General features: G+C 42.0%; 1 protein-coding gene across 7 annotated transcripts in view; it reads left to right on the top strand.

Annotated features, from left to right (window-relative positions):
• The window catches only part of LOC109871420 (collagen alpha-1(XVIII) chain), a 186,877-nt gene that overhangs the window by 139,821 nt on the left and 19,242 nt on the right, over positions 1-27,814 (top strand). For all 7 annotated transcript variants that reach the window (XM_031806146.1, XM_020462302.2, XM_020462301.2 and 4 more), the window contains 12 exons: positions 846-890; positions 5,772-5,903; positions 14,806-14,877; positions 14,993-15,019; positions 15,194-15,292; positions 15,695-15,721; positions 16,012-16,101; positions 16,781-16,813; positions 25,404-25,439; positions 25,651-25,710; positions 25,851-25,928; positions 26,012-26,047. In XM_031806146.1, coding sequence (XP_031662006.1) covers positions 846-890; positions 5,772-5,903; positions 14,806-14,877; positions 14,993-15,019; positions 15,194-15,292; positions 15,695-15,721; positions 16,012-16,101; positions 16,781-16,813; positions 25,404-25,439; positions 25,651-25,710; positions 25,851-25,928; positions 26,012-26,047 — 735 coding nt within the window. The remainder of the gene's footprint in view (positions 1-845; positions 891-5,771; positions 5,904-14,805; positions 14,878-14,992; positions 15,020-15,193; positions 15,293-15,694; positions 15,722-16,011; positions 16,102-16,780; positions 16,814-25,403; positions 25,440-25,650; positions 25,711-25,850; positions 25,929-26,011; positions 26,048-27,814) is intronic.

Here is a 27,814-nt window from a genome sequence, read left to right as displayed (position 1 = left end):
TATCCTTGACTTCGGCGATGTCATTTACAAAATAGCCTCCAACTCTCTACTCAGCAAATTGGATGCAGTCTATCACAGTGCCATCTGTTTTATCACCAAAGCCCTATATATTACCCACCACTGCGACCTGTATGCTTTCGTTGGCTGGTCCTCGCTACATATTCGTCGCCAAACCCACTGGCTCCAGGTTATCTATAAGTCTTTACTAGGTATAGCTCCACCTTATGCCAGCTCACTGGTCACCATAGTAACACCCACCCGTAGCACACACTCCAGCAGGTATATTTCACTGGTCATCCCCAAAGCCAACACCTTATTTGACCTCCTTTTCTTCCAGTTCTCTGCTGCCAATGACTGGAGCGAATTGCAAAAATCACTGAAGTTGGAGACTCATATCTCCCTCACTAACTTTAAGCATGAGCTGTCAGAGCAGCTTACCGATTGCTGCAGCTGTACACAGCCCATCTGTAAATAGCCCATCCAACCAACTACCTACCTCATCCCATATTTGTTTTTCTGCTCTTTTGCACACCCGTATTTCTACTTGCACATCCTCATCTGCAAATCTATCACTCCAGTGTTAATTGCTAAATTGTAATTACTTCACCACTATTGGCCTATTTATTGCCTTACCTCCTTACTTCATTTGCACACACTGGATACAGATTTTTCTATTGTGTTGTTGACTGTGCGTTTGTTTATCCCATGTATAAATATGTGTTGTTGTTTTTGTCGCACTGCTTTATCTTGGCCAGGTCGCAGTTGTAAATGAGAACTTGTTCTCAACTGGCCTATCTGGTTAAATAAATGTGAAATTTAAATATTTAAAAATTCCCCCTCTACAGGGTGACCCAGGTGAACTCGGTCTTCCGGGAGCAGTCGGCGCAAAGGTGGGTACCGAGCCTTTTACTTTACCTTGTCAAAGACTCCATTGAAAACACAGAAGTCAGATTTGAAAACATACAGTGTTCTACAAGGGCTCAAACTTTTGCTATTTTCCTCTCTTCCTCCAGCAAAGCTCCTCCTACTACTTTCCTAGCTATCTCTCCAAACTGTTATCTTCTTACTGTATGTCGTCTTGCTCCCCTAGATCTGCCAATATGCAGCAGGTACCAGGTCCCCAGCATGGGAGTGTGGACTTTCTGTGTCTCTAAGGCATGGTTGTGTTCATTAGGCACCAAACAGACGGAAACAGGGAGGGGCTTCCTGAACTTTACTTGTAAAAGGTTAATAAAAAAATATGTTGGGTTCCCTAATGAACACGACCCAGGTTTATCTTACTCACACTTCCCTAAAGAGCTACTGGGTGCGCAGGCTTTTGTTCCAAATGCCTGCACACCCAGGATCTCTCCAAGACCAGAGTTGGTGACCCTTGATTTTGTGCTGTACTAAATGTAGTTTTAAAACCATGTTAAGAATGTGGAATGCCTAAAATGAATCAATTTAGCGTGTGTGTATGAACTGTAGTGCTGACCCAATTTAGTTGACTGGTCGATTGTTTGGTCAAAAGGCTGTTGGTTAACTGAGATTTCTTTAGTCGAGCAATAGCAAAAAAAATATTATTTTCATTGTGTACATGACACCTGTCTGATTCGTGCCTGTCCATCACTCTGACACTCTGACATTGCATTAGGAGATGAGAAAACAGCCCTTGCCTTAATTGTCTAAGAAAATTAAAGGAGAGAGGAAACCCCAATTTATTTAAGTCTATAATCAACAGCCTAACTGTTAAATGTGCCTGGCTTTATAAATCATCCATACAGTGTATTCAGAAAGTATTCAGATCACTTCCCTTTTTCCACATTTTGTTACGTTACAGCCTTATTCTAAAATGAGTAAAGACTTTATTTCCACCTCATCAATCTACCCCACAATACCTGATAATGACAAAGCAAAAACAGGTTTACATTTTTTGCACATATATAAAAATAGGGAAAACATACCTATGAGACTCGAAATTGAGCTCAGCTGCATCCTGTTTCCATTGATCATCCTTGAGACGTTTCTACATCTTGATTGGAGTCCACCTGTGGTAAATCCAATTGAGTGGACTTGATTTGAAAGGCACACACCTGTCTATATAAGGTTCCACAGTTGACAGTGCATGTCAGATTAAAACTCAACCCATGAGGTCGAAGGAATTGTCTGCAGAGCTCCGAGACAGGGTTGTGTTGAGCCACAGATCTGGGGAAGGGTGTCAAAAAAATTCTGCAGCATTGAAGGTCCACAAGAACACAGTTGCCTCCATCATCCTTAAATGGAAGAAGTTTGGAACCGCCAAGACTCTTCCTATAGCTGGCCAACCTGAACAATTGGGGAGAAGGGCTTGGGTCAGGGAGGTGAACAAGAACCTGATGTTCACTCTGACAGACCTCCACAGTTCCTCTGTTGAGACAGGATAAACTTCCAGAAGCCCAACCATCTGTGTAGCACTCGACCAATCAGGCCTTTATGGTAGAGTGGCCAGATGGAAGCCACTCCTCAGTACAGAACATTTACTCAGTACTTTTTTGAAGCACCTTTGGCAGCGATTACAGCCTAGAGTATTCTTGAATATGACGCTACAAGCTTGGCACACCTGTATTTGGGGAGTTTCTCCCATTCTCTGCAGATCCTGTTAAACTCTGTCAGGTTGGATGGGGCTCGTCGCTGCACAGCTATTTTCAGGTCTCTCGAGATGTTCGATCAAGTTTAATTACGGGTTCTGGCTGGGCCACTCAAGGACATTCAGAGACTTGTCCCGAAGCCACTCCTGCGTTGTCTTGGCTGTGTGCTTACGGTCGTTGTCCTGTTGGAAGGTGAACCTTCGCCCCAGTCTGAGGTCCTGAGCACTCTGGAGCAGGTTTTCATCAAGGATATCTGTACTTTTCTCCATTCATCTTTCCCTCAATCCGACTACTCTCCCAGTCCCTGCCCTCCCACAGCATGATGCTGCCAACACCACGCTTCACCATAGGGATGGTGCCAGGTTTTCTCCAGACTTGACACTTGTCATTCAGGCCAAAGAGTTCAATCTTGGTTTCTTCAAACCAGATAATCTTGTTGCTCATGGTCTGAGAGTTCTTTAAGTGCCTTTTGGCAAACTCCAAGTGGGCTGTCACGTGCCTTTTTACAGAGGAGTGGCCTGATTGGCCATAAAGGCCTGATTGGTGGAGTGCTGCAGTGATGGTTGTTCTTCTGGAAGGTTCTCCCATCTCCACAGAGGAACTCTGGACAGAGCCCCAGAACCATCTGCCTGAGGGGACTTTTCTCTAGGTTTCTCTAAGGGCATCGCAACCTTTTAGGATTTTGATAAGGCCCTTCTCCCCCAATTGCTCAGTTTGGCTGTGCGGCCAGCTCTAGGAAGAGTCTTCGTGGTTCCAAACTTCTTCCATTTAAGAATGTTCTCCCGAGTGGTCTAAGACACTGCGTCTCAGTGCAAGAGGCGACACTGCAGTACCTGGTTCAAATCCAGGGTGCATCACATCCGGTCATGATTGGGAGTCCCATTGGGTGGCACACATTTGGCCCGGCGTTGTCTGGTTTTGGCCGGGGTAGGCCAAAGAATTTGTTCTTAACTGACTTGCCTAGTTAATTAAAGGTTAACACCAAAATAAGACATATATATATATATATATATATATATAATATGACGGAGCCCACTGTGTTCTTGGGGATCTTCAATGGTGGAGACATTTTTTGGCACCCTTCCCCAGATCTGTGCCTTGACACAATCCTGTCTCTGAGCTCTATGGACAATTCCTTCGACCTCATGTCTTGGTTTTTGCTCTGACATGCACTGTCAACTTTGGGACCTTATATAGACAGGTGTGTGCCTTTCCAATTAATGTCCAATCAATTGAATCTACCACAAGTGGAATCCAATCAAGTTGTAGAAACATCTCAAGGATGATCAATGGAAAAAGGATACATCTGAGCTCAATTTTGAGTTTCATAGCAAAGTGTATGAATACACAAAATACACAAATTTCTAAAAACCTGTTTTGGCTTTGTTATTATGCGTGTTGTGTTAAGATTGTTGAGGATTTTATCCATTGTAGAATAAGGCTGTAACGTAACAAAATGTACATACAGGGAAGGGGTCTGAGTACTTTCCGAATGCACTCTGTATCTTCAGAAGTAAGACAAATCCTGTTTGTGTAGCCTACTGATTGGAGAAACAATTTCACAAATTTGGCTGTTTTTAATATTTGCTATGATAAAGGATTTACTTTTTTTAACAGCTTCTCTGTTATTATTTACACTTTATTTTGTGTTATTTACACTGTTCAACTTGTCCCAAAAATTATATTTATAGTCATATTAACACTCCTTTTTCCTTCTTGTTCTTATTATTATAATTATTCTTATTTAACCACCATCGTGCTGTAGGCCTAGGACCGCATCCAGTTTATTTCTAAATACCGTAACTTATTTAGGCCTATATTTCAGTATTTATATAGGCTACTGTATCAATCAATCATTCATTTGTTCATGTCATCACACAGCGTATGAGTAATTCATGATTTGAAATGCAATCAAGCATTTTAGTTTTAAAATAAAATAACAAAGCGACCTTGAATAGGCTAATTAGCGTAAACAATAAATAAACCGTTACATGACAGCAATTGTGTTCACAAAAACATGCAACTGTTTTTAGTCTGCTGAAATAAAGACTTTCCAAAAAAAAGGCATTACAACAGGCTCTCTGGTACGCGTATCATTTATTTTGCGTTGTTTACATTGTTCCAAATGGTCAGAAGAATTATATTGCAATCGAACAGCACCTGTTTTTCCATTTTTCTGACACATGCGTTATGGTGTTCGGAGTATATAACCAATTTATTGATGTGACTATGATATGCTATAGGTCAGGGCCTATTGGTCACGTGCATGTGATGCATACATGTGTCACTAAAGAGAGCAAGGATTTCGGGTGATTTCAGTAACAGAACTTTCAGTCAGAAATCGCTGTAATTATATTGCAGCTTCAGCAACATGGACAGCGCAATAAACACTGCCGATGTTCTGCTCTGGTCGCCTGAGCAGGGAGGAAAGACAACGGGTGCTAGTCACACAGTCACTCGTTGTAAAAAATAAATAAATACACAGCACAGCAAGTCTGAGCCCAGCCCGGCACAAATCAATTGTAGTCGGACTCGCTGTAGTCATTTGTGTGTCTTAATTATTTAATCAAACAGTTATCTTAAAGCGTCAGACAAACTCAGTGCATATAGTTGTCTATATATAGTGTCTATATATGGAAAAATGCACATTTGACATTTTTGACCAATCGATTGGTTGAAAGAACAGACAACTTTTTCCGACTAAGGTTTTGTTGTCTGGGACAGTCCTAATGATCTCTAAGTCATGTTTCAGGCTAGGGGACTATTTCAACTGTCCTATGACTGTATCTGCAGTTGGTCAGTTTATCCTAATGTTGCTTAGATTGCCCTACAATGTGATTAATACCTATGTGAAGTGTGTCCTACTAGTACACTCTTAGAAAAGAAGGTGCTATCTAGAACCTAAAAGGGTTGTTTGGCTGTCCCCATAAGAGAACCCGTTGAATAAATATGTATTTATTTCCACAGAGGGTTCTACATGGAACTCAAAAGGTTTCTACCGTGAACCAAAAAGGGTTCTACCTGGAACGAAAAATAGTTATCTATGGGGACAGCCGAAGAACCATTTTTGAACCCTTTTTTTCAAAGAGTGTAGTGTGTGGATTGGATGGCTCATCAATATGATAATGACTGTTTTTTAATCTTGACCTTCATCCTATTCCACAGGGCGCACAGGGATTGACTGGTATCCCTGGTCAGCCAGGACTGGGCGGATTGGCTGGCCTTCCTGGACCAATGGGACCAGTGGGACAACCCGGGCCACCAGGACCCCCCGGACCAAGCTATCACGCTGGCTTTGTGAGTCCCCATGAGAGATGGGTTTCCTTATCTCAATGGTCTTTACGATGCATGATTACTAATGCCCAATGTTAAAACTGAGTGTTTCTTAGTATCACAAGAATCTCACTAGCTTGTCAAACGAGCTGTAAACATTACCCAGTGTTAAACGATTGCTGCATCAACATTCATATTTACATTTTATTTATCAGTTTTAGTTCAACAATAGTTTTTGGTAGTGATGCACCGATATGACATTTTTGGCCGATACCGATTACCAATATTTTTCTTGCCAAAACAAACAATGCCGATAACCGATATTCAAAATTTTAGCTGCCTTTTAAGCATTCTAGTACAGTTAAATAGTTAACACACACGGACGCAGCAGTCTAAGGCACTGTATCTCAGTGTAAGAGGCATCACTACAGTCCCTGGTTCAAATCACAAAGCACAATTGGCCCGGCGTCGTCCGGGTTTGGCCGGGGTAGGCCGTCATTGTAAATCAGAATTTGTACTTAACTGACTTGTCTAGTTAAATAAAGGTTACACACACACACAAACAAACAAACACTGACCAAAAAGTTATTTTGTTGGCATTTATGTATGTCCCATTTACCAGTAAAACATAATCTAAACCTATTTCTTGAATTTACTTGCTGTGCTGTAAATTGCTGTGCTGTAAACCAACGGGTCATTTGTTCCGTTGTTTCATTCTCAACCAGGATTTCTATGGAACACCGTTTGGGTCTTTGCTAAGGAACGCCATTTGGATCTTTGCGTGCCAAAAAAGATAACACAATTTGATGTGTCATATAAGCTTGTTGACCAATCAGGACCTGAATATGACTGCACGTCACAAAACCATTTAATGCATTCATAAAAATTGTACTATCAATTGTATTTCATATGTCACAACAATTTATCGATAGGTATGCTATGATACTGGTAAAGTTGTTTCACACACCTACAGTGCTGGTCATGAAATCTGCTTTTTGCAGACTTTTTTTCAGCTTTGACAGCGCTACTGTATGTTTTTGACACGCAAAGACCCAAATGGAGTTTCATAGTATGCATGTCGTGAAGCTAATAGCTGTGACACTATTACTGTGTAACTCCGGTAGGGCAACATCTGAAAAATAGCACACTTAGTAGTGTGTACCAGTGCTCGACCAGTCAGCGAAAGCATTTGTGGCTCTAATGTGGTTATACATTTGGCAGGAGGTTAAGAAGTGCAGCTCACTTTCCACCTAATGTTGTGGACAGTAGGCACATATCCTGTCTTCTCTTCAAAGCCAGGTCTGCCTATGGTGACCTCACTCAGTAGCAAGGCTATGATCAATGAGTCTGTACACAGTCAAGTATTTTCTAATTTTGGGTCAGTCACAGTGGTCAGGTATTATGCCACTGTGTACTTTCTGTTTAGGGTCAGATAGCATTCCAATTTGCTCTGTGTGTTGGTTGATTCTTTCCAGTGTGTCAAATAGTTATCTCGTTGCTTTCTCATAATTTGGTTGTGTCTAATTGTGTTGCTGGCATGGGGGTCTGTTTGTGTTTGAAGAGAGCCCCAGAACCATCTAGCTGAGGGGACTTTTCTTTAGGATAATCTCTTTGTAGGTGAGGCCTTTGTGGTGGAATGTGTAGGCATCGCAACCTTTTAGGTGGTTATAGAATTTGACAGCTCTTTTCTGGATTTTGATAACTAGAGGGTATAGTCCTAATTCTGCTTTACATGCATTGTTTGGGGTTTTGCGTTGTATATTTTTGCAGAATTCCAATTCGGTGTTTGTCCAATTTTGTGAATTATTGGTTGGTGAGTAGACCACAGACCTCACAACCATAGAGAAATGGGTTCTTTAACTGGTTTAAGTATTTTTAACCAGATCGTAATTGGAACGTTGAGTTTTATTTTCCTTTTGATAGCATAGAAGGCTCTACTTGCCTTGTCTCTTAGATCTTTCACAGCCTTGTGGAAGTTACCTGTGGTGTTGATGTTTAGGCTGGGTTAGATATAATTATTTGTGTGCTCTAGGGCAACAGTGTCTAGATAGAATTTGTATTTGTTGTCCTGGCAAATTGACTTGTTTTGGCAGATCATTTTTTGGGGGCTTACTGAGATTCACTATCAGAGCCCAAGTGTGACAGAATCTGTGCAGAAGACGTAGGTGCCACTGTAGACCCACCATGGTTGGGACAGAAGCACCAGATCATCAACAAACAGTAGACTTTTGATTTCCGAGTCCAGTTGGGTGAGGCTGGGTGCTGCAGACTGATCCAGTGCCCTTGACAGTTCATTGATATACATGTTGACATGAGTGGGGCTCAAGCTGCGTCCCTGTCTCACCCCGCGGCCCTAAGGAAATAAATGAGTGTTTTTTGCCAATATTAACCGCACACTTGTTGTTTGTGGACATTCATTTTATAATGTCATATGTTTTTCTTCCAACACAGATTTCCATCAATTTGTATAGAAAACCTTCATGCCAAATTGAGTAAAAAGCTTCTTTAAAATCAACAAAGCATGAGATGATGATGATTTTGTTTTGGTTTGTTTGTCAATTGGTGTGCAGGGTGTATACGTGGTCTGTATTTTGGTAAGAAGGACACAGAGGACATTTTTTTTTTGATTACTGTTGACACAGATTCCACAATAATTATCGGGGTCAAATTTGTCTCCACTTTTGTGGATTGGGGTGACCAGATCTTGGTTCCAAATATTGGGGAAGATCTTAGAGTTGAGGATAATTTTGTGAAGGTTTGTTTTTGTTCTTGGTTCTTTGTTATATGGCCAAAAAAGTTGGAGAAGTGGTTTATCCATACATCTACATTTTTGGATAGGTAGCTTGTTGGTTGGACATTTCTTTCTAAGGTTTTTGCATTCTTCATCAAACCATGTCTCATTCTTAGATTTTATGCTTGAATAAAATGTTTATATGTTAGCTGATGGTCAAATATATTGTTCATGATTCCTCAAAGTGAGTAAAGAAATGGTTTAATTTGTCTGGGAGTAAGACGTTGATATCCGCGACGGGGCTGGTTTTCTTTTTGTTATCCGTTTTTGACTGTAGACCCTGCCACGTACATCTCGTGTTTGAGCCGTTAAATTGCGACTCTACTTTGTCTCTATACTGACGCTTTGCTTGTATGATTGTTTTGCGGAGGGAATAGCTACACTGGTTGTATTCGGTCGCGTTGTTTCCAGTCGCATTGCCAAAATTAAAAGTGGTGGTTCGCGCTTTCAGTTTTGCGCAAATGCTGCCATCAATCCACGGTTTCTGGTTAGGGAAGGTTTTAATAGTCACAGGGGGTACAACATCACTGATGCTCTTGCTAATTAACTTGCTCACCTATTCACCGTATACATCAATGTTGTTGTCTGAGGCTACCTGGAACATATCCCATTCCACGTGATAGAAGCAATCTCCAGACCAGCATTGGATAGACCTCACGGGCGTTTCCTGTTTTAGTTTCTGTCTATAGGCTGGGAGCAAAAAAATAGAGTTGTGACAGATTTTCTGAAGGAAGGGCAGGGGAGGGCTTTGTATGCATCACGGAAGTTAGAGAAGCAATGGTCCAGAAGGCTACCAGCTCGTGTCGCTCATGTGATATGCTGATATAATTTAGGAAGCCTTATTCTCAGATTATCTTTGTTAAAATTCCCAGCTACAATAAATGCAGCCGCAGGATTTATGGTTTCCAGTTTACATAGAGTCCAGTGAAGTTCTTTCAGGGCCGTCAAGGTATCTGCTTTAGCGGTGATATACACGGCTGTGACTATAATAGAAGAGAATTCTCTTGGTAGTTAATGTGGTCGGCATTTGATTGTAAGGAATTCTAGGTCAGGTGAACAAAAGGACTTGAGTTCCTCTATGTTGTTATGATTAAACCATGAGTCGTTAAACCACACCCCCGCCCTTCTTACCAGAGATAATTTTTTTAATTCTGTCGGCGCGATGCGTGAAGGAACCGGGTGGCTGTACCGACTCTGACAACATATCCCAAGTGAGCCGTGTTTCCGTGAAACAGAGAATGTTTCAATCTCTGATGTCTCTGGAAGGCAACTCGTGCCCTAATTTCGTTCACCTTGTTGTCTAGAGATTGGACATTGGCGAGTAATATGTTCGGAAGCGGTGGATGGTGTGCTCGCCTTCTAAGTCAGACCAGTAGGCTGCTCCACTTCCAAATATATGTACAATAAGTTGACTCTCTTTGTCTCTCTTTATCGTTCCCCACCCCCTTTCCATTATGTAACAAGCCGTCACACCTCAGTCCATGAGGTGTCTTTTATCTCATGTAAGTGTGTATGGGTATTCTGTGTTATTATTGAGTTAGTTAGTAAATAAATAATTAAGCCTATTTGTGTATTGCTGATTCATCAATGAGGTTAGGGTTCTTGCAGATATCAAGGAGTATGCGACATTCAGAAGAGACTGATATGAGGTAATAATAATTAATAATTGACTGATGTACGAGATCCCTATATATCTTTAGAGTTTAAGTCGGGAGATAGTAACTCGTTAAACAACTTTTCCCGTGGTGCCCGAAATTGCTAATGAGTTAATTGTTACATGATTCATTTAATCGAGTAACAATTAAACATTGTTAGTTGATAAAATAAATAACAGTGATCAGATTAATGATTGTCACGACACATCAAACCGTGAACTTAATGCATAATCTATATATGGAAAAATACATGCTTAAAAATTTTGGCAAAAGAACAAGACAACTTTTGGTAGACCAAGAGTCCTTCTCTCTCATGAGTTGTTCATTGTCAGACCTTAGCTTTCTCACTTCCTTCAGCACTCTCCTCTCCTTCAGCTGGGCTGTTTTTCCCTATCCCTCCTGTTGGAATTTTGTCACCACTGTCCAGAGTACAGACATTACTCTCCATCTTCTGCTCTCTGGGTCTGGTTGAGGGGGGGGGGGGGGGTGTTGTGCTGGTATGTTGGGGTCTGTACTGTCTGTAATGTGTTGAATTGCTGTTTGAGCTCTACCAGCTCGATCTCCAGCTGGGTGAATTTATCCCTAATATTAATGCAGGAGCAGTGCTGTGGGTGCTGACTCTCCTATTGGGGTTGCTTATCTGTCTGAGGAGGGGGTGTTATCTGTCTTGTTCGTGATGGGGGGTCAAATCAAATCAAATCAAATGTTATTTGTCACATACACATGGTTAGCAGATGTTAATGCGAGTGTAGCGAAATGCTTGTGCTTCTAGTTCCGACAATGCAGTAATAACGAACAAGTAATCTAACTAACAATTCCAAAAAACTACTGTCTTATACACAGTGTAAGGGGATAAAGAATATGTACATAAGGATATATGAATGAGTGATGGTACAGAGCAGCATAGGCAAGATACAGTAGATGATATCGAGTACAGTATATACATATGAGATGAGTATGTAAACCAAGTGGCATAGTCAAGCCGAATTTCTTCAGCCTCCTGAGGTTGAAGAGGCGCTGCTGCGCCTTCCTCACGATGCTGTCTGTGTGAGTGGACCAATTCAGTTTGTCTGTGATGTGTATGCCGAGGAACTTAAACCTTGCTACCCTCTCCACTACTGTTCCATCGATGTGGATGGGGGGGTGTTCCCTCTGCTGTTTCCTGAAGTCCACAATCATCTCCTTAGTTTTGTTGACGTTGAGTGTGAGGTTATTTTCCTGACACCACACTCCGAGGGCCCTCACCTCCTCCCTGTAGGCCGTCTCGTCGTTGTTGGTAATCAAGCCTACCACTGTTGTGTCGTCCGCAAACTTGATGATTGAGTTGGAGGCGTGCGTGGCCACGCAGTCGTGGGTGAACAGGGAGTACAGGAGAGGGCTCAGAACGCACCCTTGTGGGGCCCCAGTGTTGAGGATCAGCGGGGAGGAGATGTTGTTGCCTACCCTCACCACCTGGGGGCGGCCCGTCAGGAAGTCCAGTACCCAGTTGCACAGGGCGGGGTCGAGACCCAGGGTCTCGAGCTTGATGACGAGCTTGGAGGGTACTATGGTGTTGAATGCCGAGCTGTAGTCGATGAACAGCATTCTCAACATACGTGTTCCTCTTGTCCAGATGGGTTAGGGCAGTGTGCAGTGTGGTTGAGATTGCATCGTCTGTGGACCTATTTGGGCGGTAAGCAAATTGGAGTGGGTCTAGGGTGTCAGGTAGGGTGGAGGTGATATGGTCCTTGACTAGTCTCTCAAAGCACTTCATGATGACGGATGTGAGTGCTACGGGGCGGTAGTCGTTTAGCTCAGTTACCTTAGCTTTCTTGGGAACAGGAACAATGGTGGACCTCTTGAAGCATGTGGGAACAGCAGACTGGTATAGGGATTGATTGAATATGTCCGTAAACACACCGGCCAGCTGGTCTGCGCATGCTCTGAGGGCGCGGCTGGGGATGCCGTCTGGGCCTGCAGCCTGCAGCCTTGCGAGGGTTAACACGTTTAAATGTCTTACTCACTTCGGCTGCAGTGAAGGAGAGACCGCATGTTTTCGTTGCAGGCCGTGTCAGTGGCACTGTATTGTCCTCAAAGCGGGCAAAAAGTTATTTAGTCTGCCTGGGAGCAAGACATCCTGGTCCGTGACTGGGCTGGGTTTCTTCCTGTAGTCCGTGATTGACTGTAGACCCTGCCACATGCCTCTTGTGTCTGAGCCGTTGAATTGAGATTCTACTTTGTCTCTGTACTGGCGCTTAGCTTGTTTTATAGCCTTGCGGAGGGAATAGCTGCACTGTTTGTATTCAGTCATGTTACCAGACACCTTGCCCTGATTAAAAGCAGTGGTTCGCGCCTTCAGTTTCACACGAATGCTGCCATCAATCCACGGTTTCTGGTTAGGGAATGTTGTAATCGTTGCTATGGGAACGACATCTTCAACGCACGTTCTAATGAACTCTCACACCGAATCAGCGTATTCGTCAATGTTGTTGTTTGACGCAATACGAAACATTTCCCAGTCCACGTGATGGAAGCAGTCTTGGAGTGTGGAGTCAGCTTGGTCAGACCAGCGTTGGACAGACCTCAGCGTGGGAGCCTCTTGTTTTAGTTTCTGTCTGTAGGCAGGGATCAACAAAATGGAGTCGTGGTCAGCTTTTCCGAAAGGGGGGCGGGGCAGGGCCTTATATGCGTCGCGGAAGTTAGAGTAACAATGATCCAGGGTCTTTCCACCCCTGGTTGCGCAATCGATATGCTGATAAAATTTAGGGAGTCTTGTTTTCAGATTAGCCTTGTTAAAATCCCCAGCTACAATGAATGCAGCCTCCGGATAAATCGTTTCCAGTTTGCAGAGTTAAATAAAGTTCGTTCAGAGCCATCGATGTGTCTGCTTGGGGGGGGGATATATACGGCTGTGATTATAATCGAAGAGAATTCTCTTGGTAGATAATGCGGTCTACATTTGATTGTGAGGAATTCTAAATCAGGTGAACAGGAGGATTTGAGTTCCTGTATGTTTCTTTCATCACACCATGTCACGTTAGTCATAAGGCATACGCCCCCGCCCCTCTTCTTACCAGAAAGATGTTTGTTTCTGTCGGCGCGATGCGTGGAGAAACCCGCTGGCTGCACCGCTTCGGATAGCGTCTCTCCAGTTAGCCATGTTTCCGTGAAGCAGAGAACGTTACAGTCTCTGATGTCCCTCTGGAATGCTACCCTTGCTCGGATTTCATCAACCTTGTTGTCAAGAGACTGGACATTGGCAAGAAGAATGCTAGGGAGTGGTGCACGGTGTGCCCGTCTCCGGAGTCTGACCAGAAGACCGCTTCGTTTCCCTCTTTTTCTGAGTCGTTTTTTTGGGTCGCTGCATGTAATCCACTCCGTTGCACTGGTTGTAAGGCAGAACACAGGATCCGCATCGCGAAAAACATATTCTTGGTCGTACTGATGGTGAGTTGACGCTGATCTTATATTCAGTAGTTTTTCTCGGCTGTATGTAATGAAACCTAAGATGACCTGGGGTACTAGTGTAAGAAATAACACGTAAAAAAACAAAAAACTGCATAGTTTCCTAGGAACGCGAAGCGAGGCGGCCATCTCTGTCGGCGCCGGAAGGTCACCAGGGGTGAGATTCTCATACTGTGCTCTCTCTTTGATCCTGTAAAAGTCCTGCTAAAAAGGTTTGAGGTTTCCATTCACCATTACCATTCCAGACTTGTACAGGTTGACACAGGCTGTCTCGATGTCCTCAATGTGCAGTATTCTGAGTTTCCACCCTGGGTTAATACCCTTTCTCTTGACAGAGGGTTAGTGTGCTCTTATTGTCCTGTGCCATGCCAGGGGCTCGTCTGTGTGGAAGATGAGGTTGCTTACGTTCCCATTCTTGTAACAGTCAGCAAATTGTGTCTCTGGAGGGGCTTAATCTTTGTACTTTTTACGTGCATGATAATTTTTTATGTGGTGAACTGCACATTGATGGCCTCTGCATAAGCGTGTGAGGCCTCTTCATTTGGGTTGGGATTGTGTTCAGCTGGCATTGTTATATTCAAGGGCATTCACACCTCTCACTTTGCACCTCAATGAAAATGGACGTTGCTGCCAGGATGTCTGTCCTGTCCTAACTAAGCATTTGAGTCTTCATATAGTAAGGTATCTTAAAGTAATATATCTAGAGATTATTGTAACATTTCTCTTACTTCTTGGCCTTGGAAGTAGCTCTCAGTTGTAGGTTTGGTGGTATTTTTAGTTTTTTTTCTGTGCTTTTTCTACTGGTTGTTGTTTTGCTGGGTGGCCCTTGGCAATTTTTGGTAATAATATTTTTGTCCAAATTCAAGGTTGTTCGCTTGAATTTTCTCTTTGGATTGAAGGTTCTGTTGTAAAGGGCAGTTTCCTGAGTAAGTCCATGTGAAAAAATCCAGGTTTATCACACAAATTTCTGGAAAAAGTTAATGAGCTCATGACCTCTGTCTCTCTGTCTCCTTCCTTCCGATCCTTATGTGTGAAGGATGACATGGAAGGCTCTGGTGTGGGAGTGGCCAATGGGGTTCCTGGAGCCCGAGGGCCAGACGGGCGACAGGTGGGTGTCCTCTGCAGCTGGAATTCAATTTTAGCTACAATATAGACTGTATGTTTTGATTCTGCCATTTTAATAGGTTCTCTCACTGATTCCACTTTATTCTGTTCACTTTCAGGGTACTACTGGCATCCCTGGCCTACCGGTATGAGCTTTACTTTGGTATAATTTCATATAATTTCATCAAGAAAAAATACAAATCATTAAATAAAAAGTTTAGACACCAATACAATGCAATCCATCTCAATATTCTAATATTCACACAATTCCTTGTGTGATCAGTTTCAATTTAACTTGTGGTTTGTATTTCACTCGTTAGGGAAAGCCTGGTTTCCCTGGTGCTCCTGGCGAGATGGGAAATGAAGGACTACAAGGAAGAGTTGGCCAACCAGGGTTGGACGGTTTCCCTGGACCTAATGTATGTCAGAACCTGCTTCCCTCCACCCACCTCACAATATCTACATAAGGTTTCTGAGCCATGTAGTTAGCGTTAGCTAGCTATCTGGGAACACCAATTCAGGTCGGTCCTGGATACCTGCTGGTTGTGCAGGTTTTTCTCCTCCAGACTGAAGGTCATGATTAGCTGATTACATGTGACTGGTTTGTGGTGCAACTGGGCTGAAAATGAATCTGTTCATCTGTTCTTGTACACAAAGACAACGATTAAAAATCAAAGTGGGGGACAAGGTTGGGGTTCAATCTTCAGCAAGTCAGCTCAGAGAAGGAACTGAAATTGAATTTATGGACATCCTTTTTCTAAATAATGGACTTTTTCTCACAAATGTATGTTTTTCTGTTTGGTTCCCCTTTCATTTTCCAGGGACAAAAGGGGGACAGAGGAGAGAGAGTGAGTTTTTTCACATTAACCTAGAATTAAAATGTAATTCAAGGGACATAATAAAAGGACAATTACATGCCTAAAGAAAGACAATTTAATCCAGATATTGTGTACCAAAAATGGAACTAGCTACCAGGAAATCAATGTGTTTAGCAATTAACCATCAGGCGGATGAGAAAATCTCTGACCCTGTGTCAGTTATTAGGGGCAACTTCCACCTAGTCCCATGAAACGTATGGATTCTGTGCCAGCATTTCTTTGTCACTAAAGGCTGATGTTCTATTCGGTCTGTTTTTTAGGGCGAAACTGGTCGCGATGGAAATGGACAGCCTGGACCACCAGGCCCACCCGGCCCTCCAGGACAAATAATCTACCAGACCTCCAGCAGCGTAAGGCCTCCTCCCGAAACAACCCCTATAGCCCCTACCCACCTAGACACTAGCCCCTCTAGTCCCTACACCTCTAGAACCTACGCCTCTAGACCCTCACCCCTCTAGACCCTACCCCTCTTGCCCCATTCCCTCTAGAAATTTGTTATGATCTGAAAGGCTTGGATATTATCTGAAAGGCTTGGGCTCCCGAGTGGTGCAGCAGTCTAAGGCACTGCATCTCAGTGCAAGAGGCATCACTATAGTACCTGGTTCGAATCCAGGCTGTATCACATCTGGCCGTGATAGGAAGTCTCATAGGACGGCGCACTATTGGCCCAGCGTTGTCGGGGTTTGGCCGTAATAAGCTGTCATTGTAAATAAGAATTTGTTCTTAACTGACTTGCCTAGTGAAATAAAGGCTAAATAAAAAATGTTAAAATAAAAAAAGTAGCGGTAATATGTTACAACTACAAAATTTCTGGCATATCTATTGGCAAGGTTTAGCTTCTACCATATTGCTTATTTCTATCTGACTATTTTGTATCTACATGAAGTGCCTAGGGGTGTGGGTTAGGGGTCTGGAAATAAACATACCCATCCTTCTGCATGATCATCTTTAGCTCTACTGTATCTCCACCTCCAACATGGATGGTTGAGTGTGCATTGATATTAAGCTGTTTAGTTTCTCTCTTTGCAGTATGATGGTGTCGTTGGAGGAGCTGGGCCCCAGGTAGGTGATTTGTCCTGTTTGAAAACTCTGTTACCATTTATGTGGTTCCAAGTTACTCCACTGCCTTTTGATACGACTAAGTGTTTAATTGATGAACTAGGTCATTTATTTTCCAAACTTGATTGCTCAGTTGCAGTAATTATTAGGGCTGTCAAACGATTTAAATATGTAAATCGATTAATCGCATGATTTTCTGTAGTACATTTGAGAATTTGCTCAAATTTGGTGCTAAAGAAAGATTTTTCCATTGGAAAAAGCAGTGCATTGAGTTTGAGTATCCTTTGATTGTAAGAGACGGAAACACAAAATAATCTGTATCAGACACAAAATACTCCCAATGTTTAAGTAGGCCAATCAATGTTCACACACACATACTGTTAAAGCTTCAGGCATTCTAAGTGAGTGTTCTCCCAATTTCTGATTGAAGGGTTGACTACAGGAAAACAATTATTTGCTCTAAGGATACAAAGAACATTCGAACCTGTCTAACAATGTTATGAATTCCACAGAAAACAATAACAACAGGTCCCCCAGGTCTGAGTTCCTGCAATACAGCTATTAGATCTAGCCTAGTCTACTTCAAGATGAACTTGTCCCAAGCTACTACTACTAGAATTGGAATAATTTGCTTAAAACCTTTGACATGAGAACTACAACAAAAACAGTAGCTAAATGGAATGGATTTCCTGTTCTGATTTACAATCATTGTGGGTATATCAATAGGCATTCAGCCATGGCATTATAAACATTAGTTTGGTTAGATAGCATAAGCATAAATATCTAGCTACTTCTGTACAAATATGTTTTTGCTGTTATCTAAACAAACGCCTGGGATTGTGTTTATGGTTTAACTTTCTGTACATTGTCCTTAAAAATTGTTGCTCAAAGCTGTGCACGTAATTTGTGTTTAAGAGACTGTAAGCACTACATAACAGCAGCTGCCACCGACTGCAGTGTCCATGTGTCCATTTTTTTACAGCAGAACATTTTGTATGCATTATTAACGTGTAAAGAACATTGTCCTTGGTAATGTTATTAACATGTTAACTTTGACAGCCAGTCATTATGCTTGATGTAATTTCATCAATGTTTGAAATCCAACCAGCGACTCAATCAAAAGCCACAATTAAAAAGGAGCCAATGACTATAAACTTGAAACTAGTGGTGGGCACCAATATTGATAATGCGATTTGATATTGATATGAGCGAGGCATATGTTGATATCGATTTATCCTTGCTGGTAGCCTACACTATTATGTAAAAGAGTATACATGTGCCAGAGACAAAATCCTCTTGCAGGCTCTCAACTAAGAAGCATACTTAACTGGCTGATGATGGGCCATCAACGGGCGTTACATTGTATTCAAACTGGTTGGGTAGGTTCCAAGATCATTCACACTTTCCCTAATGGGCAATCAGCTGGAAGTTGTCTAGACACTAAAGCGGTGAAATGGGAGTGTACACAGTTTCAATGTTATTTATTCAAGCCAATATATCGGTTTCTGGAAAAAAGCAGCTGATATTGATATAGATTTTCCATATCGGTGCACATCACTACTTAAAACCTTGGGTCATAGTCATTCACACCAAATGGAAGAAAACAGACCGAAATACGAAGGGACTACCTGAATGTGTCCAATAAGATAGTCATTTTGTTTTCCGTTGCAAAAGGGACCTTAATGAATACAACCACTGTATATGGTCCTCATTACACTTTGGAAGTGTAGCTTCTATAACAAAGGTTAGGCTACACATCTACGGAGATGGCAGTAACCTTCTGTTTCTATTTGTTGTATGTAATTAATATATAACGCTGTCGCTGGCGTAGTGCAGTTTCTCTGAAAACCCCGCAGAGGCTGAGTTTGTCCCCCTCCCTCTCAGATCACACTCCTTCAGTGGCCTCCAACTGCTCTTAAATGCTAGTAAAACGCATGTTCCTCAACCGATCACTGCCCGCACCTGCCCGTCACTACTCTGGACAGTTCTGACATAGAATATGTGGACAACTATAAATACCTAGGTGTCTGGATAGTCTGTAAACTCTCCTTCCAGAATCACATTAAAGCATCTCCAATCCAAAGTTAAATCTTGAATCGGCTTCCTAATTCGCAACAAAGCCTCCTTCACTCATGCTGTCAAACTTACCCTCGTAAAACTGACTATCCTACCAATCCTTGACTTCGGCGATGTCATTTCCAAAATAGCCTCCAACACTCTACTCGGCAAATTGGATGCAGTCTATCACAGTCCCATCCGTTTTGTCACCAAAGCCCCATATACACCACTGCGACCTGTATGCTCTCGTTGGCTGGCCCTCACTACTTATTCATCGCCAAGCCCACTGGCTCCAGGTCATCTATAAGTCTTTGCTAGGTATAGCTCCGCCTTATCTCAGCTCACTGGTCACCATAGCAATACCCACCCGTAGCACGCACTCCAGCAGGTTTATTTCACTGGTCATCCCCAATGCCAACACTTACTTTGGCCACCTTTCCTTCCAGTTCTCTGCTGCCAAATACTGGAACGAATTGCAAAAATCACTGAAGTTGGAGACTCATATCTCCCTCACTAACTTTAAGTGTCAGCTGTCAGGGCAGCTTACCAATCGCTGCAGCTGTACACAGCCCATCTGTAAATAGCCCATCCAAACAACTACCTACCTCATCCCCATATTTGTTTTTGTTTTTCTGCTCTTTTGCACACCAATATTTCTACTTGCACATCCTCATCTGCACATCTATCACTCCAGTGTTAATTGCTAAATTGTAATTACTTTGCCACTATTGGCCTGTTTATTGCCTGACCTCCTTACTGCATTTGCACACACTGGATACAGATTTTTCTATTGTGTTATTGACTTTACATTTGTTTATCCCATGTGTAACTCTGTGTTGTTGTTTTGTCGCACTGCTTTGCTTTATCTTGGCCAGGTCGCAGTTGTAAATTAGAACTTGTTCTCAACTGGCCTACCTGGTTAAATAAAGGTGAAATAAAAACATTTTTTAAATTATGTGGCGCTAGTGCTTGTAGTAGCATATAGCTTTGCTTTAATGGATACATGTTTCTTTTTTTTGGTCATCATTTTCTCATGTTAAGCCTAACGTTTATGTTTCACGAAGCTATAGACCTCTGCTATTGAGAATGCTGGCTGGTGGCAATACTTAATTAAAGTGGCATGTTCAAACATTGCCGATTGTAAATTGAATTTTCGATGCAACTGTATTAAAGGTCGACCAGCTATGATTTTTCAACGCCGATACCGATACCGATTATTGGAGGACCAAAAAAAGCCGATACCGATTAATCTGTCGATTTAAAAAAATATATATTATTGATTTATTTGTAATAATGACAATTACAACAATACTGAATGAACACTTATTTTAACTTAATATAATATATGAATAAAATCAATTTTAGCCTCAAGTAAATAACGAAACATGTTCAATTTGGTTTAAGTCATGCAAAAACAAAGTGTTGGAGAATAAAGTAAAAGTGCAATATGTGCTATGTAAGAAAGCTAACGTTTCAGTTCCTTGTTCAGAACATATGAAAGCTGGTGGTTCCTTTTAACATGAGTCTTCAATATTCCGAGGTACGAAGTTTTAGGTTGTATTATAGGAATTATAGGACTATTTCCCTCTATACCATTTGTATTTCACTAACCTTTTGATGTTCATTAACCTTTGGATGTTCTTATAGGCACTTTAGTATTGCCAGTGTAACAGTATAGCTTCCGTCCTTCTCCTCGCTCCTACCTGGGCTCGAACTAGGAACACATCGACAATAGCCATTTCACTTCGGTTACACCAGCCTCATCTCGGGAGTTGATAGGCTTGAAGTCATAAACAGTGCAATGCTTGACGCACAACGAAGAGCTGCTGGCAAAACGCACGAAAGTGCTGTTTGAATGAATGTTTACGCGCTTGCTTCTGCCTACCACCGCTCAGTCAGATACTTAGATACTTGTATGCTTGTATGCTCAGTCAGATTATATGCAACGCAGGACACACTAGATAAGATTTCATACCCTACATTATTCATCTCATATGTATACGTATATACTGTACTCTATATCATCTACTGCATCCTTATCTAATACATGTATCACTAGCCACTTTAACTGTGCCACTTTGTTTACATACTCTTTTCATATGTATATACTGCACTCAATACCATCTACTGTATCTTGCCTATGCCGCTCTGTACCATCACTCATTCATATATCTTTATGTACATATTCTTTATCCCCTTACACTTGTGTCTATAAGGTAGTAGTTTTGGAATTGTTAGCTAGATTACTTGTTGGTTATTACTGCATTGTCGGAACTAGAAGCACAAGCATTTCGCTACACTCGCACTAACATCTGCTAACCATGTGTATGTGACAAATAAAATTTGATTTGATTTGATAATATCTAGTAATATCATCAACCATGTGTAGTTAACTAGTGATTATGATTGATTGTTTTTATAAGATAAGTTTAATGCTAGCTAGCAACTTACCTTGGCTTAAGGCATTCCCGTAACAGGCAGTCTCCTTGTGGAGGGCAACGAGAGAGAGGCAGGTCGTTATTGCGTTGGACGAGTTAACTGTAAGGTTGCAAGATTGGATCCCCCGAGCTGACAAGGTGAAAATCTGTCGTTCTGCCCCTGAACGAGGCAGTTAACCCACCGTTCCTAAGCCGTCATTGAAAATAAGAATGTGTTCTTAACTGACTTGCCTAGTTAAATAAAGGTATAAAAATAAAATATGGGCAAATCGGCTCCCAAAAATGCCATTTCCGATTGTTATGAAAACTTGAAATTGGCCCTAATTAATCGGCCATTACGATTAGTCGGTCGACCTCTAAACAGTATACTAATCAGTAACCAATAGATTTGTTTTATTTTATGTACAACTGTCCTGTAGGCCTACAGCCTACTTTAGCCTTCCTCACGTTCTCTCCGAGCTTGAATAGAAAGCTGTGCTGTATAAAACCAGTCTATTAATGTCAAATAGTACAATCAGTCAACCGTCAAAATAATATCTTACTAGGGATTGTTTAATTATGCAGACAATGCAGTCTAGGCTCTATGCCTATCTTTAGCTATACAGTGCATTCGGAAAGTATTCAAACTCCTTTTTCCACATTATGTTACAGCCTTATTCGAAAATTGATGAAATGCGTGGTTTTGAAATCGAGCTCAAATGCATCCTGTTTCCAATGATCATCCTTGAGATGTTTCTAGATCTTGGAGTCCACCTGTGATAAATTCAATTGATTGCACATAATTTGGTAAGGCACACCTGTCTATATAAGGTCACACAGTTGACAGTGCATGTCAGAGCAAAAACCAAGCCATGAAGTCTAAGGAGTGCCGAGACAGGATTGTGTCGAGGCACAGTGCTGGGGAAGGGTATCAAAAAATGTCAGCAGCATTGAAGGTTCCCCAAGAACACAGTGGCCTCCATTCTTAAATGGAATAAGTTTGGAACCACCAAGACACTTCCTAGAGCTGGCCGCCTGGCCAAACTGAGAAATCGGGGACAACGGCCTTGGTCAGAGAGGGAACCCGATGGTTACTCTGATTGAGAATTCTTCTGTGGAGATGGGAGAACCTTCCAGAATGACAACCATCTCTGCAGCACTCCACCAATCAGGCCAGACGGAAGCCACTCCTCAGTAAAAGGCACAAGACAGCCCACTTGGAGTTTGCAAAAAGGCACCTAAAGGAATCTGATCATGACAAACAATATTCTCTGGTCTGATAAAAACAATATTGAACTCTTTGGCCTGAATGCCAAGCGTCACATCTGGAGGAAATCTGGCACCATCCCTACGGTGAGGCATGTTTTTCAGTGGCAAGGACAGGGAGACTTGTCAGGATCGAGGGAAAGATGAACGGAGCAAAGTACAGAGAGATCCTTGATGAAAACCTGCTCCAGAGCACTCAGGACCTCAGACTGGGGTGAAGGTTCACCTTCCAACAGGACCATGACCCTAACCACACAGCCAAGACAACGCAGAACTTCCTTCCATCTCTTATTGCATATTTTCAAATAAACAGCAAACCTGGTTTGAAAAAACAGATAAAGCAACACCTCATGGCACAACGCCTCTCCCTTACCTGACCTAGGTAGTTTGTGTGTGTATGTAGGCTACGTGTAAGGGAGTGCGTGCTGGTGGCAGGGAAGTCAGGCGCAGGAGATCGACCTTGGTATAAACGGAGCAGTTTAATAAGTGCTCAAAAACTCAGAAAACCAAAATATACAAAATAATACAAGTGGGTACAAAACCGTTCGCAAACCAGAACATAACTTGCACATTGCTTACAAACAAACAATCACCGACAAGGACATGAAGGGGAACAGAGGTTTAAATACACAACATGTAATTGATGGGGTTGTAACCAGGTGTGATACAAGACAAGACAAAAACCAAAGGAAAATGAAAAGAGGATCAGCGATGGCTAGAAAGTCGGTGACTTCGACCGCCGAACGTCACCCGAACAAGGAGAGGGACCAACTTCGGCGGAAGTCGTGACACTACGTGTGTCCTTTTAAAAATGTATGTTGTTCTGTCCTAGAGCTGTTCATGTCTAATGATGGTCGGTATTATGCCATTCTGTATTATGTTTTGTGTGGACCCCAGGAAGAGTAGCTGCTGCTTTTGCAACAGCTAATGGGGATCCTAATAAAATAACAAATACCAAAAAAAGTACTGAGTAAAGGGTCTGAATACTTGTGTAAATGTGGAAGTTCAGTTTTAATTTTCAATACATTTGCAAAAAAATCTAAACATCTGTTTTTGCTTTGTCATTATGGGGTATTGTGTGTAGATTTAATCTATCCGTCTCATCACTCGTAGGCTTACCAGTGTACAGTACACAGAAGTGGGGCCTCTCTTATGAGCACCATTCGGTCTGGCAGTCATCAGCTTGGTTTTCTGGTAGAGGAGAAGGAGGGTCGGCCCTTTCAATAGAGCAGGGCTCTCCATCCCTGTTACAGGAGAGCTACCCTCCTGTAGGTTTTTATTTGGAACTTACCCGATTTAGCTCTCCAGGAACAGGGTTGGATGGAATCAAGAAGAGGAGGAGCAAGCTTCCACCTGCCATGGTGTTTTGTCAGTCGAGGTGGTAGCTTTGCTGATGTGATTATCTTCTGTAATTTAGCACAAGCTTGATCAGATAAAGCATCTTTGTAGCCATGCTGGTTAAGTGTCCCTTGAATTCTAAATAAATCACTGACAGTGTCACCAGCAAAGCACCCCCACACCATCACACCACCTCCTCCATGCTTCACGGTGGGAACCACACATGCGGAAATAATCCGTTCACCTACTCTGCGTCTCACAAAGACACGGCGGTTGGAACCAAAAATCTCAAATTTGGACTCATCATAACCAAAGGACAGATTTCCACAGGTCTAATGTCCATTGCTCATGTTTTTTGGCCCAAACAAGTCTCTTCTTATTATTTGTGGCCTTTAATTGTTGTTTCTTTGCAGCAATTCCACCGTGAAGGCCTGATTCACACAGTCGCCTATGAACAGTTGATTTTGAGATGTGTCTGTTTCTTGAACTCTGTAAAGCATTTATTTGGGCTGCAATTTCTAAGGCTGGTATCTATAATGAACTTATCCTCTGCAGCAGAGGTAACTCTGGGTCTTCCTTTCCTGTGGTGGTCCTCATGAGAGACAGTTTCATCATAGCGCTTGATGGTTTTTGCGACTGCACTTTTCCGCATTGACTGACCGTCTTAAAGTAATGATGCTCTTTTGTTCTCTTTTCTTATTTGAGCTTTTCTTTCCATAATATGGACTTGGTATTTTACCAAATAGGGCTATCTTCTGTATACCACCCCTACCTTGTCACAGCACAACTGATTGGCTCAAATCCATTAATAAGGAAAGAAATTCCACAAATTAACTCTGAAATGCATTCCAGGTGACTCATGAAGCTGGATGAGAGAATGCCAACAGTGTGCAAAGATGTCATCAAGGCTAAGGATGGCTACTTTGAAGAATATAAAATATATTTTGATTTGTTTAACACTTTTTGTGCTTACTACATGATTCCAAATGTGTTATTTCATAGTTTTGATGTCTTCACTATTATTCTACAATGTAGAAAAACGTAAAACTAAAGAAAAACCCTGGAATGAGTAGGTGTGACCAACTCTTGACTGGTACCGTTTATTAGGCGAAAGCTACATTTACACAACCCACTTTTAAGAAATATCATTTGAAGTAGTTTTCCCAATGGCCTTGGTCATTTTCATAACTAACATTATTCATTCATCATGATATTTTATTAATGTTCTCATAGGCAACAAATGTTATTTTGTTGCAAAACCTATTGAGAGCATATAATGCAATGCAATCATGGTAATGATTCATGTCCTTTTGAGTTGAGTTGATTGGAAAACTATTTTGTAGGGGGAGATAGTGGAATCCTTTACAATACCACTAAATATTGATTTGACTTAATGGGTATACATCCCTACCAAATATTTGGAACGATGTGTGGCCTTACTTATTAACCAGTCATGAAAAAGGGATAAATCATTTTAACAGATTTTATGTTGTCTCTCCTTTTCTTTTCTGTAGGGTGAAACTGGTCTACCTGGCCAAGCTGGATTCCCTGTAAGCATTGATTTTCCTAATGTTATCTTACAGGTCACTTAACTTTGTCTTGCTACAGTTATCCTACAGTTCTTCTAACGTTGTGTTCTAACACATGTGGATGTCATAGTGTGGTGGATATTTGCCCTGAAGGACTAAAGAAATCAAAAATGTGTGCTAGTTTGATGTGTGATAAACAGCTAATTTTCAACTTTGTTGAATTTTCTAAAAGGGTCCTATTGGATCAAAGGGCGACAAGGGAGACCCAGGACAACCCGGTTATGGAGTCAAGGTCAGTGATGTGACCACACAGCAACATAGCCCTATCATTAGTGCTACAGTGCACCACTATGTAAGGCCTATTCCCAGCAAGTGTTTCTTCTGTGGAGGTTAACAAATTAACAGATTGTCTTTATATGTGTCTCTTCTCAGGGCGAGAAGGGTGAGCCTGGCTTAATCATTGGGCCTGATGGGAGTCCTTTGTACCTGCGAGAATTGTCGGGTGAGAAGGTGAGTGTCTCACTATTGACTTCTGTTTGCCTCTATCTTATCTGTCTGTTGGCCTCATTAAACACCAACTTCATCTTCTGTAGGGAGACAGAGGACCTGCCGGACCCGTCGGGCCACCTGTAAGTACTTTTAGACTCATTACTTTACATTACGTTCTTACTATTTGAAGCTGCCTTAAATTAAACTGACTCAGCGATATGATGTGGTCATGAGTTTCAAGTTTTAATAGTCGTATGACCAGGATACACATAAGAATAAAAAGTAAATGGCTTGGTAGAATAGAAAAGTCTAGTAGCAGCAGTTGTGATTTGTGTGTAGTATGAGTGTGGATGTTTGTGTTTGGGTGGGTGTGTTCATGTGTGCTAAGGTGCAGAGAGTCAGTGCGGTTGGTCAGTTCATTTCAAGTGTTCAGCAGTCTGATGGCTTGTGGATAGAAACTGTCTCTGAGATACTGTTAAGCATCTTTGCATGTGCACGACAGTTCACGTCTCTCTTCTGCAAGGGGATAGCTGCATGACAGCAAATGCTGACATGTGCAACCACTCGCTTCATGCAGTCTTAGTTTGTGTCGGAAGTAGCCCTGTTCCTCGTGGTAAACACATATTGCTGAGTCTACCTTAAATAAATTGAGCTGCCATGTATATCAATAGCTATGTTTCCATTAACTTGTCTAGTGATTTTATTGTCAACATTTAAAAAGTTTGCATAGAAAATGGATTCAGCAATTTCCTGCTAGGGTGCATTTCAATTGAACTATCTTGTGTCGATAAAAACAGCTGGACGTAATGATGTCCCACCTAAAACGGCAAATAGCGGCAAATTGCATATTAATAAATTGCCAACAGGCTGTATGCTCTCCCACATTATTTTCATGTCTCAGGTATAGCCTGCGAAAGCCAGCATGTATAAAATGCAATAATTAAATTTTATAAACCGGGTAGTTTGGCTCCTGGATGCTGAATGGTTGAAGTCTGTGGTATATCAGACATTATAAACATGGTGGTTCGAGCCCTGAATGCTGATTGGCTGACAGTCGTGGTATATCAGACCGTATACCACGGTATGACAAAACATTTATTTTTACTGCTCTAATTACGTTGATAACCAGTTTATAATAGCAATAAGGCACCTCGGGTTTGTGGGATATGGCCAGTATGCCACAGCTAAGGGCTGTCTCCAGGCACTCTGTGTTGTGTCGTGCTTAAAAACAGCCCTTAGCCGTAGTATATTGCCGGTGCTTTATTGCTTAATTATACCATGGCATTGTTGAATAGTAATTTCTGATTGGCTTGAATGGCATTCTAGAGCGTGTGTTATTTCCCTATAATGCACAGTATCAGCATGGTAGAATTCAGTGGCTATAGTTCATTCTTATAGCCATATTTTTTATCCTTATAACTGGAACTTCCATCAGGAGCTCGCCAGGTAACTAGATACTAGTCTTTGTTAACCACGGCTAGCGGTCCTCTTCTTTTTCCGCCCCGGAATCAGCCAGCCTTAGCTCGGACAATCACCTGCCAGTCTGCACAGCGCGATATCAACCCAGAACATATCGGACTGCTTCTCTCTGCCATATCACTGGATTTCTGCCGCTCTGGATCATTACACCGGATCATTACTAGCTAGCTGCTACTGGTAGTTAAAGTCTCTGTCCCGAAGCCAACACCAGCTAGCCTCGAGCTAGGCCCATATACCAACTAATTCTAGGACTACAATACCTCCTTTGCCAATTGGTCTGGACCCTTTATTGTCGACATGGAGCCCCGACAATCCATCACGACTGGACTGCCGACGTGAACGCCCAATATGGTCTCAACAGGCTATTCTGTTACGATATTGCCACAGGACCATCTACTGGCCCCGGCACGCTAGCTTTTCTGAACGCT

This window comes from Oncorhynchus kisutch, linkage group LG26 (assembly GCF_002021735.2).
Source record: "Oncorhynchus kisutch isolate 150728-3 linkage group LG26, Okis_V2, whole genome shotgun sequence".
Lineage (NCBI taxonomy): Eukaryota > Metazoa > Chordata > Actinopteri > Salmoniformes > Salmonidae > Oncorhynchus > Oncorhynchus kisutch.
The sequence above is the reverse complement of the archived record's forward strand: the minus strand, read 5'-3'. Positions and strand labels throughout refer to the sequence as shown.